Source organism: Sceloporus occidentalis, unplaced genomic scaffold (assembly GCF_023333645.1).
Source record: "Sceloporus occidentalis isolate IW3139 unplaced genomic scaffold, rSceOcc1.0.p SCAF_2, whole genome shotgun sequence".
NCBI classification, from domain to species: Eukaryota; Metazoa; Chordata; class Lepidosauria; order Squamata; family Phrynosomatidae; genus Sceloporus; species Sceloporus occidentalis.
In genome coordinates this window covers 248,660,737-248,677,916 of record NW_028316982.1, presented here as the reverse complement: position 1 = coordinate 248,677,916, position 17,180 = coordinate 248,660,737, and the positions used below count along the sequence as shown (strand labels likewise).

Sequence of the window (17,180 nt, the reverse complement as noted above, 5' to 3'; positions counted from 1 at the left end):
TGTTTTGGGTGCTTTTAATGCTAACAAGTCTGCCTTGCTTTGACAATGATAGTGTGATGATGATGATGATGATGATGATGATGATGATGATGATGATGATATGAGTCAGCTTGAGAGGCATGCAGACACTATTTCGGAAGCCTAGAGAGTGTCACCTTCCAAAGTGCCTTTTCTGTGTGTTTTTGGTTCTGAGGCGTGGTCAATGTAAATTGCTGTGATTTTTACAAACTCATGCGCAGTGAAGAAAAACCAAAGTCCCTTGACCAAGTACACACTTCTGAGAAGTACACTTGGTGCAAGAACTGTGAAAACACCTTGACATGTTCAATATGCATAGCCATGTTAAACCATGCTAAGTGTTAAACCCAAGGGGTTTGGTTATGGAATAAGCCTCTGAAATATACAAGAGGCCATGTTAAGTAAAGCCATGTTCAATGCCCAAATGTGCTGTTGTGTACATTTTGGAATGGAGGTTGGGGGTGTTTGGCCAGAAAGGGAAGTCCATTTCTGCCATCTGTCTAGAAATAATGCCAAAATGTCCTCCATTTTGATCATGCCTAAGAAACACGCATTTATATTAACATTTTTTAAAAATGTTCAATTTTTTCCGCGTGCCCTCCATTTTTAAAAAATGTATCCTACATTTGAAAATGTTGTCCTACATTTGTCCTACATTTGTCCCGGTTTGGAGGTCCTGACTTATGGTAACCCTAACTATGATGCACGCACATGCCCTTGTGGAGCTGGCACAGTAGAGAATGTAGGTCATGTATTGTTGCATTGCGCTTTTTATTATGGTTACCATCACTTTTTTATATATCCAATTCTTTTCCTGAAAGAACATTTGCCCATCAGTAACAACAAGGTTGGCCAGTTTCTGTGCAGCAGCAATGGTCTGTCAGCATAAATTTGTATTTTAAAATTTTATAATATCCCTTAGTTTGTTTAAAATTTTATAATGCTTTTATACTTTTTAAATGATTTTATACCTTTAAAATTTACTTTTTTCTTTTTAATATAAGTTTTATAATTGAATTCTTAACTAATATTACTTACTCCTATAATTTGATGATTTATTGTGATGTCTGTTGATTGATGTTTATTTGATGTTTGATTGGTTGATCATAATAAATTGACTGCATACACATTGGCTTACCTCTGTTATCTCATGTTTATAGTTAACTGGAGCATTATGCCCAGACAGCAACAGAACACAATTACTTTAATTACATCTGACACTTTTAACCCTGTACAATCACAATACAGTGACAGCGTATATTTACTTTAACTTTAACATATTTTACTATTAATAACTGACTTCAGGGCCAGAAATTGACAAAAAATGTAGGTCCAGCACATAACAGGGTGAAGAAAATAAACAAATTTAAGGCATCATGTTTTAAAATTACAAGGGCTGCATCCGCACTGCAGAAATAATCTGCTGCTCCAGTGCAACAACCAACTACAATCCCCACAATTCAATAGTACTGAGCCACAGCAGTTCAAGTGGTATCAAACTGGATTATTTCTGTAGTGTGGATACAGCCAAGGTGCTATTAGTTAATACTTTTGACTATATTGTAATTATCCAGTCTCTTTCTTCAAACCAACATTTTCCAGATGAATGAATTACCTATCTTGCTTTTCTTTGCAAATTCATAATTATGGAAGTTATATTTCAGTGGAAACTAAGGCCCAAAACAAATGAACCAAAAGGAGCTACTTCCAGACACTTTGGGGCATGGTATTCAGATACCACACACCAATGAAGTGTCCGGAAGCCGCTCCGAGGTTGCCAAAGGCAGCCTGAAACCATTGGGAAAATGAGCAGTGAAGAATTGCTCCTGCCAGTAAACCGCTTTCAGAGCAGATTATGGCCTGATTCTTGCCGCCCATCTGTTTTGCCCCTAATATTTGCCCACACTTCAGACAGGAGACCCACTAAAATACAGAATGCTAAGTTTATGCAACTGTATTTTAAATATCAGTACACTTGCAAAAATGTGATGTAGCTCAGTAACTGAAACTGCAAAACTAGGAAGACATAGACAGCATCTGCATGAAGAAACAATGCAGCTTGATAAAGCTTTAGCCATCATGGCTCCATCTTACGAAATTCTGGGATCTGTTGTTTGTTGTGGCATCAAATCTCTCTCACAGAGAAGGCTAATCCCAGAATTACAAATCCCAGAATTCTGAAGCATTGAAGATGGCAGTTAAAGCGGTGTCTAGCTGCATTATATCTGCAGTGCAGATGCAGGCTGAGGATCAGAACTCGGTCGTAAACCTACTAAATGGTCTTAAACAAGGCATTGATTCTGTTAGTTTCAATCCACCCTCCTCTTCATCCCGCATGCAATAGTTGCCAGTGGACCATTCTGAAAGTTGTAATCAAAAAGAGTGATAGTTCCAAGCTCTGACCTGTGGTAGCACTTAGCTGCCCTTCAGAGCTTCAGTAACAGGTCTCCTGAACTTCCTCATAATCAGAAAAAAAGGCTGACCTCACACCAGAATAGTGGGGGGGGGGGGGGGACCCTAACTTTTTTTTCTAGGACCCTGCATCCTTACAACATCCCTCTAAGATAAGTCAGTATTTATAGCAAAGATATTCTTAGTTAATTTAGATGTACATTTTACCTGTAATAGCATTTTGGTCTTCAATCTCCAAATCATCCTGTACTTTGAAAGGCATGTCTAAGGACTCTTTTTCAGACAGGCTTCCTTTCAATACTTGGCCATTTTTGAACTTCTCAAGAAAATCCCTTTGTTCAACAGGAGAAGAAATATAAGCAGCACTGTCTAAATGAGCACTGTCATCATGGCAACGCGGTGAAAGATATGGCATGGAGGACAAACGAGGTGGCTGAATGTATCTTTGATTCATACCATCTTCTGTTACAGCAAAACCTTAGAGTTAAAACACAGAACCATGACAGAAGGTATCAGTATCCTATCGGTAGAGAAAACAGCAGAAAGCATATGGTTTTCGCTACCACTATGCACTCTGCTTTTTATACTTTTATTAAAACTATAATAAAGAAAAAAAAATGAATGGCAAAACAAAACTGTGGATGAGAGTCTGGCATGTTCATTGCATATCTTGTCACAATTTGTTTACTTTAAATTTGACCAATAAGCTGTTCAGAGTAAGGAAGTCATTTCTTAGTAGTCAAGTTCAGTATTGTCATATCACATCCCTTTTTAGAACAAGCCTACACAGGTTGTGACTGACTGATGGAGCTTACAAAGATTATTTTTAGATTACAACTCCCACTTAACATGTTGGCTAGGGGATTCTGGGGGTCTGAGTCCAAAACGAACTTTTGCAACTCATAGAGCTAAATAAAACCGAACAGCCACATAAAATGGTCCTCCTGTCTTTGCTGCCTGCCTGCCTGCCTGCATTATATTTATTAGTACCCTCCTTTTCACCAAAAATTGGGACTCAAGGAGGCATACTTTTTTAAAAAATGAGAATGAGTGTGCATCCAGTTCACAGCAGGCAATAAATTATCTGTGGCTAGTGAGCTGAATTTTGCATGGAGGGTCTCACAACAAGTGTAATCTTCTTTTTTAAAAAACTAACCATTTCCCAGTACTCTCATAACATTAATGGCAATGCCTAAAATGCAACCTGAAAGCGCCAGTTGGTAGAATTTGTTATGCTTTGCAAGAGAACCATAAGCCTTAACAGAGGTAATGTGGACTTTGTCTATGATACTGGTGAATGTAGTATTGTCCAACTGTGACATGCAGCCATCAGGCTGTTTCTGTGGCCTTCAACCCCTTTGTACTGGAATACAGAGTTCTTCAATTATACATATATTTCAGGAGCCCTCCATACTATGCAACATTTTTTTAAAAATATCCTTCAAAACTTGAAATTTTAGTTCCACTTCCCTCCTCACTGAAAGGTAAAGCAACTCCTAGACTTTAGGAAGTTGCCATCTCTGTTCTAAAGTCTGGTTATATGCAAGCATATCATTCCTATAATTGCTAATTTTCAAAATTTTAGAGAGGTTGGCAAAAGAGCCATGTTAGGAAAATGTAATACAGAAAGTAGCCCCTGACACTGATATTAAGACTAACACACAATTTCCTGACAAAATAATTATTTCATTGAGCAAATTTGTGGAATGTAGGACTCTGCTGATCTTAAACACAATGAATATTTGAAAAGGTGCATCTCACCAATCTGCGTATGCTGCTCAGAGACCATGGAAAGTAGTTTCTGTTGGTCCTCCATTAGTCTTTGAATTTGATCCATTTGTTGCCTTCTCAGTTGCTCTTGCTTGTGCTGTTGCAGTCCTTTGAGCTTTATGTGCATTAGAAGCCAAGCATATTCTTAAAATTTGCATTTAATCAGCATAGCACAATAAGAAAAACGTTACAGTAGAATTAGAATACATTGCAAGGCCACATTCAAATTTCTGGAAACTTAAATCAGCCACTGATGAAGACTTTATGTCGAAACGTGTTTGGCTGGTGACTATATTGGAGTGGAATCACAGGACATTCTGCCTGAAAACTGTATTGGAGTATAACCACAGAACAGTCAAGAGTCTGGATACAGGCTTGGTTCTTCAATGACTTTTATAATTACAGCTATTGATTATCATTTCGTATAACTCACAGGACCTCAGACCTTATTTTATGTATTCAATGTTTCTTTTATGGATGTTGTAATTTTTATGCTATTTGATTTTGTTTTGTGATATGTAAATAGCAGATAAATACTTTGGATATCATCCATACAGATTGTGTTAGTTTTCAAAAATACCTAACTCCTCCCCTTTTTTATTTTTCTCCAAGTTACATCGGAGGACAGTAGAACCTGTATTTCTCAAACTCCAATCCAATACTCTAATGTGCACTTAGTAACCACTGATCCAAAACACACTGCAGAAATAATCCAGTTTGAGACCGCATTAACTGCCCTGACTCAATGCTAGGGCATTCTGGGAATTGTAGTTTTGTGAGACATTTAGCTTCCTCTGTCACAGAGCTTTGATTCCACAATAAACTACAATTCCCAGGGTTCCCTAGCATTGAGCCAGGGCAATTAAAGCAGTCTCAAAAGGGATTATCTTTGCAGTGTGTTTTGGACTATAGACAAGGTTTTTTTCCCCTTACCTGCTCAAGTTTATGCAGAAGTAGATCCGTGCAACATTTCTCATCCAGAGTATCTAATTTACCACATTCAAGGCCTGTTTGCAAGGCTATTGGTGGGTCTGGGCTATCTTGAACCACAGGCATTATGTCCTTCTTAGCTAAAGATTTTGGGAATAAAATGTTGGATGTGTCCAACATATCCTCACAGGGACTGCTAGGTCTGAAGGCTTGTCCTTTGTGCAGAGAGTCTTCACTTAGAGAAGTGCTACTTGAGTTGTGGGGTGAATTAGTTGCAAGATCCAGTGAGGCATTTTCAAAACTGTTTGCTCTAGTGATTTTCAAATTAGGGAACATAGGATTTAGTATGACGCCAGCACGAGAAGCATCAGACATCCAGTGTGCTACTAAGTTCTCTTCCCAACTGAGATCTGCAGAGGTGGCCATCTGGAAAATGATGACCACAGTCTAATCTTCAGTAGTTTGTAGAGCGTGCAAAGCTCCAGAGACTTGATACCTGACTTTCAGGACCTGTGCAGTTAAATAAAACAATCAAGTTAATACACAAAATGCATCGTTTTTGTATAACAAAGATATTATAGATTCCTTTATTTTTGTTATTGTGTATCTTCAAGTCATCTTTGTCTTATGGAGACCAAAGGGGAATCTATCACCGGGTTTTCTTGGCAAAATTTGTTCAGAAAGGGTTTGCTCTTGCTTTCCTCTCAGGCTGAGAGACTGACTTTGAATTTCTATGGCTGAGAGGGGATTCCAAGCCTGGTTTTCCAGAGTTGCAGTCTAGCAGTCAAACTATACCACACTTGTTCTTTGATCCTTTGGGTGTGGTTATATAAAATTATATCACATGGGGAATCATTTTATTCCCCCATGTTTAAAGGACAAATTAATATTGAAGTTAGCGGTGATTAAGGGTTGCTAGCCTTCCTGGTTAATTAGCATTGATTATCTTCAAGGAATCAGACATATTAGAGCTGCATCAGCTTTTGATACTGTGATGATCCCTGAGGGCAAAGCCCTGTGAGTGACTATTACTCTCAGGGGATCCCTTTAAAAAAAGAACTCTTCGCTGCCACCACCCAGTGAATGAACTATAAATTATATTTTTATAGTAGCTCCACAGCTACCCCCTTCCCCCCACACACTGGGACTTGTGAGGAATAGAGAGAGAGAGATCTAGTTTCCTTTCTTGCTCACCCAGAGCAGTCAGTAGCCGAGTTAAGGCGCGTGTATAGGAGCAGAGAGACAGCAGATGCTTTTTAAGAAAGAAGTTTATTTTAAAAAGGGATAGAATAGGATAGAAAGAATTTATATCACTCTTGCAAAGCCCCCTTGCCTTGCAGGTCAAAGAACATAGTTATAGAGTTCATTCCACACAAGCCATTGTTGAAAATAACAAAAGGCCTAAACGCACTAGCTAACACGTTCCTAACTACTCACGGAAGATGGGATTTGTAGTCCTTTTGAGTTCTTGGAATCAGGGAGCTGGCTCCTTGCCAACTCTACCTGCATTCCTGAGTCTGGGTCCCCCAGACTCCAAGAGACATCATCTGGTTCCCCCTCAGGAGAGGATCAAGGGAAAGACAAAGGAGCGCATGGCCGCAAAGGGCCTTTTAAAGATTTCCCATAGAAAGTTCTTGAATCTCGCGGTCCTACTCTCTGATTGGTCAGTTAGACCTTACATCAGCTATGATGCCACAGCTCATTAGCATGTGATGTCATCTCTCATTAGCATGTACCTCCTCCCAGATTAACCCCTTATGGTTCAGAAGAAGTTCCCAGATGACTGAAGGACCAGTCATCACACGCCCCCCAAATCTCGGCCGTTTGGAAGAAACTGCAAGTTGAGACCAAACTGGCTGAGATTTCATCCTGTCGAAGAGAAAGCACATAAGCATAAATGTGACACGCCCCCCAAGGTCCACTTGGCCTGGAACACTGGATCAGAGCCACCCTGGCTAGGCTGTCATCTTGGTACCTGAGAAAGAAATGTAAACAAACACATAATGCACAGTATAACAACTCAAATGAGAGGTAGTTCAACAATATAGCAAGTTCAGGTAGTTCAAAGATGTGCGGCTTCATTGGCCTCAGTGGCCCACTAGCCCTCTGCGGGAGAGACAGTCAGCCACAACATTAGAGGCTCCAGCCACATGTTGAATTTCAAAGTCAAAGTCTTGCAGGGATACACTCCAGCGGAGCAGTTTCTTATTTGCTCCCTGCACTGAGTGAAGCCATCGCAATGCTGCATGGTCGGTCTGGAGAGTGAATTGGCGGCCCCATACGTAAGGCTTCAGCTTGTCTAGGGCATAGACAATGGTGTAGCACTCCTTCTCTGGTATGGACCAGTTGGATTCTCTGACAGACAGCTTCTTGCTGAGGAACAGCACAGGATGTAAGAAGCCATCTGGGCCCTCTTGCATCAGGACAGCTCCAATGCCTCTGTCGGAAGCATCAGTGGCTATAGTAAAGGGTTTGTCGAAATCTGGTGCCATCAGGACTGGATCAGATGTCAGAGCTCTCTTCAGGGTGTCGAAAGTCTCCTGGCACCCTTCAGTCCATTTTACTATCTTGGGTTTCTTTGAACCCGTGAGGTCTGTCAGAGAAGCTGCTATCTGACTGTAGTGTGGTACAAACCTCCTGTAATAACCCGACAAGCCAAGGAAGGATTGGACTTGTTTTCGGGACTTTGGTCTTGGCCAGTCCTGAATCACCTCGACCTTCGCTTGCAAAGGTGTGATAGTCCCTTGGCCTACCTCATGACCGAGGTAGGTCACCCTCTCCAGCACAAACTGGCACTTCTTGGCCTTGATTGTAAGGCCAGCCTCCTGAATGCACTGAAAGACAGTCTCTAAATGTTTCAGATGGTCTTCCTAGGAGTCAGAGAAGATCGCAATGTCATCTAGGTAGGCTACCGCAAAGTCTCCACAGCCCCTCAACAGGGAGTCGACTAGCCTTTGGAAAGTTGCTGGAGCGTTGCGAAGTCCAAATGGAAGCACGTTGAACTCGAACAAGCCCATATGGGTGATGAACGCAGTGCGGTGTTTGGATTCTTCAGCTAGAGCAACCTGCCAGTAGCCTTTGGTCAAGTCTATAGAGGACAGATACTTGGCACGTCCCAGCTTTTCTAGGAGTTCGTCCACCCTAGGCATAGGGTACTGCTCAGGACGTGTCACAGAGTTGAGTTTCCTGTAGTCCACACAGAACCGGATCTCTTTACCTCCTTTCTTAGGCACCAATACAACAGGTGATGCCCAAGTGCTGCGGGAGGGTCGGATGATCCCCATCTCGAGCATTAAGTTGATCTCTTTTTCAATTGCTTGTTTTGCCACTGGAGACACCCGTCGAGGCTGTTCAGCCGAAGGTCAGTTGTCATCCGCTGCTACTACATGTTGAGGGTCCATGGTCAAGCCAGGTACTGGAGAAAACAGGGAAGCAAACCTGGATATTAGATGTGAAAACTCTGTGCGTTGAGTTGAGTCGAGCCTTGTGGGAATTTGAATGTCCTCCAGGTTGCCTCCTTCCTTCTTATCGTAGAACGCTCCTGCCGGCCACTCCTCCTCATCTGCCTCTGGATCCTCGAGGGCAAGAAGGTAATGTGGCCTTTCGTGAAAGGGCTTGAGTGAATTGACATGATAGACCCTTGGCTTGAGACCAGTGTCTGGTAGTTGGATGAGGTAGTTCACAGTGCCTATTTGCTCAAGCACTGTGGCCGGACCTACCCAGGACGTTTCCAGTTTATTAGTCCGTGATGCCTTCAAGACCATAACGTGGTCTCCAGGCTGGAAGCATCGCTCCCTGGCAAACTGGTCATACCAAGCCTTTTGGTCTTGTTGTGCCTGTCGGAGACTGTCGTGAGCTTCTTGCCACGCTGTCCTGAGCGTGTTTTGCAGCTTGGTGACAAAATCCACAACATTTGTTTGCTGTGAAGGTTGGTCACCTTCCCATTGTCTACGCACTAACTGCAGTGGCCCTTTCACCTCGTGACCATAGACCAGCTCAAAAGGTGAGAAGCCCAAGCTGGGATGTGGGACAGATCTATAGGCAAAGAGGAACTGCTGCAGAGCCAAGTCCCAATCATTAGAGTGTTCCTCTACAAACTTTCGTATCATTGTCCCTAAGGTAGAATGAAAACGTTCCACCAGGCCATTAGTTTGATGATGATATGGGACCGAAGTGAGGTGCTTCACCCCATGTGATTCCCAGAGACGGTTCATGGCCTTGGACATGAAGTTAGTTCCGGCATCTGTCAGAATCTCCAAAGGCCAACCCACTCTAGCAAAAATGTCCGTCAATGCTTGGGCTACAGCCTTAGCTGAGATGGCACCCAGTGGCACGGCTTCTGGCCACCGTGTGCAAAAGTCCACCAATGTGAGGATATACTGCTTTCCTCTGGCAGTTTTTCGGGGAAGGGGCCCCAAAATGTCCACTGCCACTCTCTGAAAAGGTACCTCTATAATGGGTAGTGGTTGCAGAGGCGCCTTTGTCTGATCTTTGGAATTTCCAACTTGTTGGCAGACCAGGCAGGATCGGACAAAGATGGCCACATCCTTGTTCATCCCGTCCCAAAAGAAAGCCTTCTTAAGCCTGTCCTTCATCCGTGTGACTCCTGAATGTCCACTAGGATGGTCGTGTGCCAAGCTGAGAAGTTTGGCCCTGTATGCAGCTGGGACCAGTAATTGCCTCAGAGGTGACCAGCCTTCCCTAAAGTCCTTAGGCCAAAATTCCCGGTAGAGCAGGCCATCTACCACCACGAACTTGCTGCGGTCATTTGGAGAAGTGTTATGTGACTCACCCCTTGCCAGGGACCACGCTGCCTGCAAAGTTGAATCCGATTGTTGTTCCTTCTGGAACTGGTCCCTTGAGACCGGAACTGGCTGATCCTCCACAGAGGGCAGAGTAGGGAGTTCTCCAGTTGTAGGGGGAGTGTTGTCCCCATTTGGGACAGGAGTTGGCGCCACAGCGTCTGCTGGTGGCGACATATCCCGTTGTGGTTCAGGGACATCCTGTGGCTGTGGTTGCTGCGTAGCGGCCACGGCTGCTGGGACCACATCCCCCTCCCCTCCCTCAGGTAGGGGTGTTGTAGGATGAGAGACTGGCATGGACACACCACGTTCCCCCTGGTGGACCACGTCTGTCCGAGGAGCCTCCTGTGGTGCACTGGCATGACTGGGCTGCCTGGGTTCGCTGCGGCTTCGCCTTGGTCTGGGATGGCGCGTGGAACTTCGCTGCGCCTCCTGGACATGGCGGTGCAAGTCCTCCCCCACAAAGGCCGGGCATTCATAGTCGCTGTATACTGCAAAAGTCCAGTGTCCCGTCCAACCTCTGTATTTAATGGGGACATGTGCCGTGGGAAGCAGACTCGGTGGTGCCCTGAAGCCTTTTACCAGAACCTTGGTGTCGTTGTCGATGAGGTTAGGGTCCACAAAGGATCGATGCAGGGCTGAGATCTGTGCACCTGAATCCCTGTATGCTACCACCTCCTTGTCACCCACCCACAGGGTGTGCCTGAGGTGTGCGGGCATCATGGTTGGATCAGGATCCACTGTTGTATTCGACTCAGCCACGTGAGGTTTGGCCTGAGCCATAACATGTATCGTGCTAGGGTTCTGTGGGCACTGAGCCCTAATATGGCCTAATTGTCCACAAGAATAGCATTTGGTCGGTTCTTTGTTCTTGGGTCTTCCCTGTGAAGACGATGAGGGTTGTTGAGACGCTTGTGGTTGAGACGGCTGAGCCTGGCGAGGCTGTTGAGGTGAGTTGGGTGCAGCAGCCTTAGGATGCTGAACTTGGGAGTTGTCCTTGCGAGGGAAGTGATGAGTAGGCAGGGGTTTCTTGGGATGGCCTGCATTGGGCAATGCAGGCAGGTCCCCTCTAAACTCCCGGTACCGGCATGCCGCCTCTGCTGCTTGTTGCATGTTCCTAGGATTCTTGTCCAGCACATATTGGACCACCTCCAGGGGATAATGTGCAAGGAACTGCTCCAAGTCGATGAGGAAGCAGCTTGCTTCAAATGTGGTTGCCTTAGCTACTTGAAACCAAAGCTCCCTTCTCCGTTGGACTGCATAAGCCAGGTCGAAGTCGGATGAGTTCGGTTTCCTCTCCGTTCGTCGGAAGCGTCTCCTCGCCGCTTCCGGGGTGAGACCAAGGCGTTGTCGAGCCCTTTCCACAAAGAGGTGGAAATTCTGCTCATCCTCACGTGCCATACTGGCGTCGATGTCGCGAAGCATCCCTGACAGCTGTGGGCGAAGCTCATTCATGTATTGGTCCTCTTGAACACCGTGGGTCCTGCACACCCGCTGAAAACTCTCCAAGAAACTCTCAAAGTCGTCGCCGTCTTTGTAGGTGGGGAAGCGTCGGTGTCGCCCTTCATCACGCACCAGCAGTGGCGCTTGTGGCTGGCCTGGGTTGCGACCAGCACGTAGGTCTGCCACTTGGCGTTGCAATTCTTTGATCTGCGCTGTCAGCTGGCGCTGTCGTTCCTCCGCATCCTGGCGTCGTTGTTCAGCGTCCTGGCGGCGCTGTTCAGCCATGTTGCGTCGCATCTCCGAGAACATTTTCTGCTGCATGTCTGTGAACATTTTCATCATGTGAGTCCACACATCCACGTGGGTTGGGGATGGTGGGCTCAGAGACGGAGAAGCAGCTGTCTTGTCCTCCCTTGAGGTGTGTTGGGTTTCATCAGCCATGGCAGTGACCTTGCCAGAGCGCAGGTGCATAGACTAAACAACTAACTATAAAGTATAACGCGAAAGGGTCAATAATAAAACAACAAACACAATGGCTTGTATGAACTGAGCATGCAGAACAGCTGGTCTGCTGTGAGTCAGAGAGGGAAGAGGGATAGGGACACAAGCAGCTCAGGCTAGCTTCCCCCCTGCAGTTCTCCGACTCTGCCACTAGATGCTGCTCCCAGGCGTCAGTAGCCACAGGAAAAAACTGGTCTGTTTAAACTGCCCCCTCCTTTTGCTCAGCTAGAGAAAAGAAACAGCCCCTCCTTGAGTGGGCTAAAAGTCCCCCTCCCCTTTCTTAGTCAGAAAGAAAGAGAAAGACCACAGAAACAGGAAATTCCCCTTTTGGTCCTGCGAAGAGGCCAAGCACTTAATGGCACCTTTTATTGCCCTTTGCCAGCCAGGCAAGAGGATCAAAGGGATCTCTGTGTTGCCCCTAGCAACTCCTCCTTGATTCCCTCCTCCCCTTCACTTGGAGAGAGAGAAAAGAGAGAGGGGGAAAAAATCACTGGCGACTTTGCAAATTCTTTGTCTCCAGCACACCTGCAGCAAAGTGATCGGATCACAGCTTTTTAGCAAGCTTGATCTCTGCCTGTTAGGTTTACAGGGATGCTGTGGGCAGAGCCACCCCCCTTTCTGCAACCAGCTCAAACACACACACAGGCAACAGGAGCCACCGACCCTACACCCTCCTATCACCAAGGAGAGAGAGCAGGAAAGACAAGCAAAACCCAAGCCTCTTTCAGTTTGAAACGGGCCTCCTCACCCCAGAGCAAAGAATAGAGGAACATAGAGAGTAAGAAAGCCAACACTATTTCTCCTTTTCCCTTCGTCAGTCAGTCGAGCACAAGGGAGAGAGTGTGGGGAGAGATAGAGAGAAAGAGAGAACTTCTTCAAAGCATCTTACTGAAAGCAAACTCCAAAAGCGGAATACACTCTTGCTCCAGCAAGCGATGTTTCCAACAGTCCGAAAACCACCGCTGCCAACCATGTGATGATCCCTGAGGGCAAAGCCCTGTGCGTGACTATTACTCTCAGGGGATCCCTTTAAAAAAAGAACTCTTCGCTGCCACCACCCAGTGAATGAACTATAAATTATATTTTTATAGTAGCTCCACAGCTACCCCCTTCCCCCCACACACTGGGACTTGTGAGGAATAGAGAGAGAGAGATCTAGTTTCCTTTCTTGCTCACCCAGAGCAGTCAGTAGCCGAGTTAAGGCGCGTGTATAGGAGCAGAGAGACAGCAGATGCTTTTTAAGAAAGAAGTTTATTTTAAAAAGGGATAGAATAGGATAGAAAGAATTTATATCACTCTTGCAAAGTCCCCTTGCCTTGCAGGTCAAAGAACATAGTTATAGAGTTCATTCCACACAAGCCATTGTTGAAAATAACAAAAGGCCTAAACGCACTAGCTAACACGTTCCTAACTACTCACGGAAGATGGGATTTGTAGTCCTTTTGAGTTCTTGGAATCAGGGAGCTGGCTCCTTGCCAACTCTACCTGCATTCCTGAGTCTGGGTCCCCCAGACTCCAAGAGACATCATCTGGTTCCCCCTCAGGAGAGGATCAAGGGAAAGACAAAGGAGCGCATGGCCGCAAAGGGCCTTTTAAAGATTTCCCATAGAAAGTTCTTGAATCTCGCGGTCCTACTCTCTGATTGGTCAGTTAGACCTTACATCAGCTATGATGCCACAGCTCATTAGCATGTGATGTCATCTCTCATTAGCATGTACCTCCTCCCAGATTAACCCCTTATGGTTCAGAAGAAGTTCCCAGGTGACTGAAGGACCAGTCATCACAGATACTCTCTCTATAGTCACACTTACCCTTTAGAAGTTTAGATCCATACAAAAGGTGGGAACCAACTGTGTCATGACAAAGAGGATATGACTATATAGCGCTACATTCAGCTCCAGAGCCTCAGCTTCTCCATCCCTGAATGATATGATCCTACTTTGTCTAAGGGACACAGAGCTATATACTGCACTAACTCCACTAAAGGGCAGAGTCACAAAATTTGTCCTAACAGTCCACATCAGGGGTAGGCAACCTTTTTGAGCCGGGGGGCCGGGTTGCTGTCTCTCAGACAACTGGGGGGCCGAAGCCAAAAAATAAATAATTAAATAATTTTTAAACAAAATTAAATAAATAAATAAACCGGGACAAATGTAGGACAACATTTTCAAATGGTGGACACTTTTTTAAAAAAAAGTGGAGGACACGCAAAAAAAATTGCTGATTTTTTAAAAAATGTTAATATAAATGCATGTTTCTGAGGCATCTATAGACAATTGCCCCCCTTGCCCCTGCGCGCGAGAGGCCAAAGGCCCCGGCGGCAATCGGCAGCAGGACCTCGCTGGGGCCGGTCCCAAGGCCTCGCCGGGCCGCATCCGGCCCGCGGGCCGCAGGTTGCCTACCCCTGGTCCACATGATGGAAGGGTCTATATTAATGAGATTCTTACCTGTTACATTCAGATCAAAGCTATCAAACCATAATAGCAATCCACAGCTTTCAAAAAAGGAGTCCAAGTAGCCTTAGACTAAATAGCATCCTGTAGCACCTGAGACTGGTCCAAAACACACTGCAGAAATAATCCAGTCTGAGAGTGCTTTAACTGAGGGTTAAATCCTAGGAATTGTAGTTTATCGTGGCACCAGAGCTCAGAGACAGAGAAGGCTTAAATGTCTCACAAACTACAGTTCCCGGGATTCCTTAGCCTTGAGCCAGGGCAGTTAAAAGCGGTCTCAAACTGGATTATTTCTGCAGTGTGTTTTGGACCCCTGTCTACTTCCTCAGATGGATGGAGTGAAATGGTGCCCAGGAAGGACCTTTATTATTGGACTGTTTGAATAGCCATAGCAATGCAAATGTTTTGGATGTGAACTTGTGGATATGGCAATGAGGTGGTAAGTTCAGTTTTAACTATGGCTGTTGACTAACAAGTCATATGGCTGTTCATACAGACTTATTGTAAAAGTCCTTATAATAATAATAAATAATTAAAGTTTATTCCTATCCCGCTTTTCCAATTCAGATCAAAGCGGCGTACAAATCCAGATAAAATTACAATAATCAATAAAACAGATAAAACAAGATATAAAAGAGCATATAAAACTAATACTCAAGTAGCTGAGTAGGGGAATCCAGAAAAACATAGCCAGAGTCGTTACCAAATAGAGGAGGAAAACCAAAGTCACATCTCATGGGGGGAAAGCTTGGGAAAAGAAGAAGGTCTTGAGAATCTTCTTAAACAAGTCCAAAGATGTGGTGGAGCGGAGCTCATCAGGGAGATTATTCCATATTCTCGGGGCCGAGATTGAAAAGGCCCGTTGCGAGGTCCTCACATAACGCGTAGTTGGGACCTCCAGCAAGTTTTTCCCTGCAGACCTGAGTGTGCGGGGCGGATTACATGGGGAGAGGCGGTCCTCCAAGTACCCTGGGCCCAAGCCTTTTAGGGCTTTATAGGTAATAACCAACACCTTGTATTGTGTCCAGAAGCAAATAGGCAGCCAATGGAGATTTTTCAAAATAGGTGTTATATGGTCTGACCTGGAACCACCAGCGACCAATCTCGCTGCCATGTTTTGCACTATCTGCAGCTTCCGGGTTTGGTACAAGGGTTGCCCCATGTAGAGCGCATTACAGAAATCCAATCGAGAGGTTACCAGAGCGTGTACTACAGTTTCAAGGTCCCTTCAATCCAGGTAGGGTCGCAGCTGGCGTATCAGCCGAAGCTGATAAAAAGCGCTTCTGACCGTCGCATCCAGTTGAGATGTCAATTGGAGCGACGAGTCCAGAAGCACCCCCAGACTGCGAACTGAGTCCTTCACGGGGAACATGACCCCATTCAGGACAGGTGGACAAATTCCAGTACCCGGACCCGAGCAACACTTCACTCCATGCATCTGAGGAAGTAGCCCAAGGCTGCATTTGCACTGCAGAAATAATCCAGTCTGAGACGGCCTCAATTCTGGGAACACAGACACCTATGAGGAAATGCTCATTACATTAAATGCTGATTAAATCAAGTCAAATATAATTAAACTGCTAGTTTAGACTGCTTAAACCGAGTCTAAGGGTGGAAAAGGCATTAAAACTTTTATTGTAAGGTTTTAAAACCTTGATTCTTCTTTATAGTCAGTTTAAAAATATAGGTTTTATTTCTGGGAGAAATGAAATGAATGAATGAAAGCCGCATCTGGTTTGGCCCCACTTTAATTGCCATGGCTCCCTGCTATGGAATTCTGGGAAGTGAACTTTGCCATGGCTCAGCTAAAAGTGGTGTCAGAATGGATTGTTTCTGTTGAACACTCCAGGGAATTCTGGGAACTGTGGTTTTGGGAGACAGTTAGCCCTCCCTGCCAGAGAGAGCTCTGGTGCCACAACAAACTACACTTCCCAGAATTCCACAGCAGGGAGCCCTGGCAGTTCAAGTGGGCTCCAATCAGGTCCTGGGTAAAAAATGGAGGAGCTGCTGAAGTGCTTCCTTTACTATGGCTCCACTTCCACTCCCTTCGCCCTAAAGCCCTAATTCTCCCCAAAGGGACACAGAAAAGGCCCCCAAATCCCGCTCTCGGGACTCACCTCCAGCCTCCCTCCGCAGAGGAACCAGGAGCATCCTTTACCTTTACAAACCTGCCGCCATCCTGCCAGCTCTCAGCGCCACAGGCTGAACAATGCCGGCCGCGGTGCGTTCTGGGAGCGGTAGTTCCCTGGGCAGAGAGGGCCTTCCTCTATAGATAGGGCTAGTGGGCATCTAGAGACTACAGTTCCCAGGCGGCTGTGCGGGACCAGAGGAGGGCGTGGCCTAGGCGTCGTTGGGCCGCCGGCCTCAAAATGGATGACAGTTAAAGGGCGCGGTCAGGAGGGGGCGGGGCTGCTGAGGGCCTGAGAGAATAACTCTTGCTTAAACGTCCCAGAAGAAGAGACACACGTTCATATTAATATCATCATCAATAATAATAATAATAATAATAATATATTATTATTATATGTGTGTATATTATAATATATTATATAATAATGAAATAATATATAAATGTATATATATATATATATATATATATACATACAATTTTACTATATTAGTATTATTTTATTATTCTATTCTATTTTTATTATATTTATATTATTATTATTAATAATATATTATAATATAATATTAATATTAATAATATATAACAATATAATAGTATACTAAAATAATAAAATATAATATATATAATATGATTAATAATATTACTATTATTATAATAGCAAAATAATAATAATAAGAAGAAGAACAAAATCTCTGCTCTGTACATTACTGCATATGATTT

At 44.6% G+C, this 17,180-nt stretch overlaps 1 protein-coding gene across 6 annotated transcripts in view; it reads right to left on the bottom strand.

Moving 5' to 3' along the window:
* LOC149319960 (centrosomal P4.1-associated protein-like) overlaps nucleotides 1–16,537 on the bottom strand; it is a 34,822-nt gene extending 18,285 nt beyond the window's left edge. For 2 of the 6 annotated variants that reach the window (XM_089512664.1, XM_089512668.1), the window contains exons 1-4: nucleotides 16,447–16,513; nucleotides 5,134–5,640; nucleotides 4,192–4,315; nucleotides 2,638–2,907 (exon numbers count right to left, since the gene is read on the bottom strand). In XM_089512664.1, coding sequence (XP_089368790.1) covers nucleotides 2,638–2,907; nucleotides 4,192–4,315; nucleotides 5,134–5,556 — 817 coding nt within the window. In that variant the 5' untranslated portion in view covers nucleotides 5,557–5,640; nucleotides 16,447–16,513. Of the gene's footprint in view, nucleotides 1–2,637; nucleotides 2,908–4,191; nucleotides 4,345–5,133; nucleotides 5,959–12,765; nucleotides 12,813–16,446 lie in introns of those variants that run through there. The other 4 variants (XM_089512665.1, XM_089512667.1, XM_089512666.1 and 1 more) reach the window with 4 other exon arrangements.
* Between the last annotated feature and the right edge of the window lie 643 nt (nucleotides 16,538–17,180).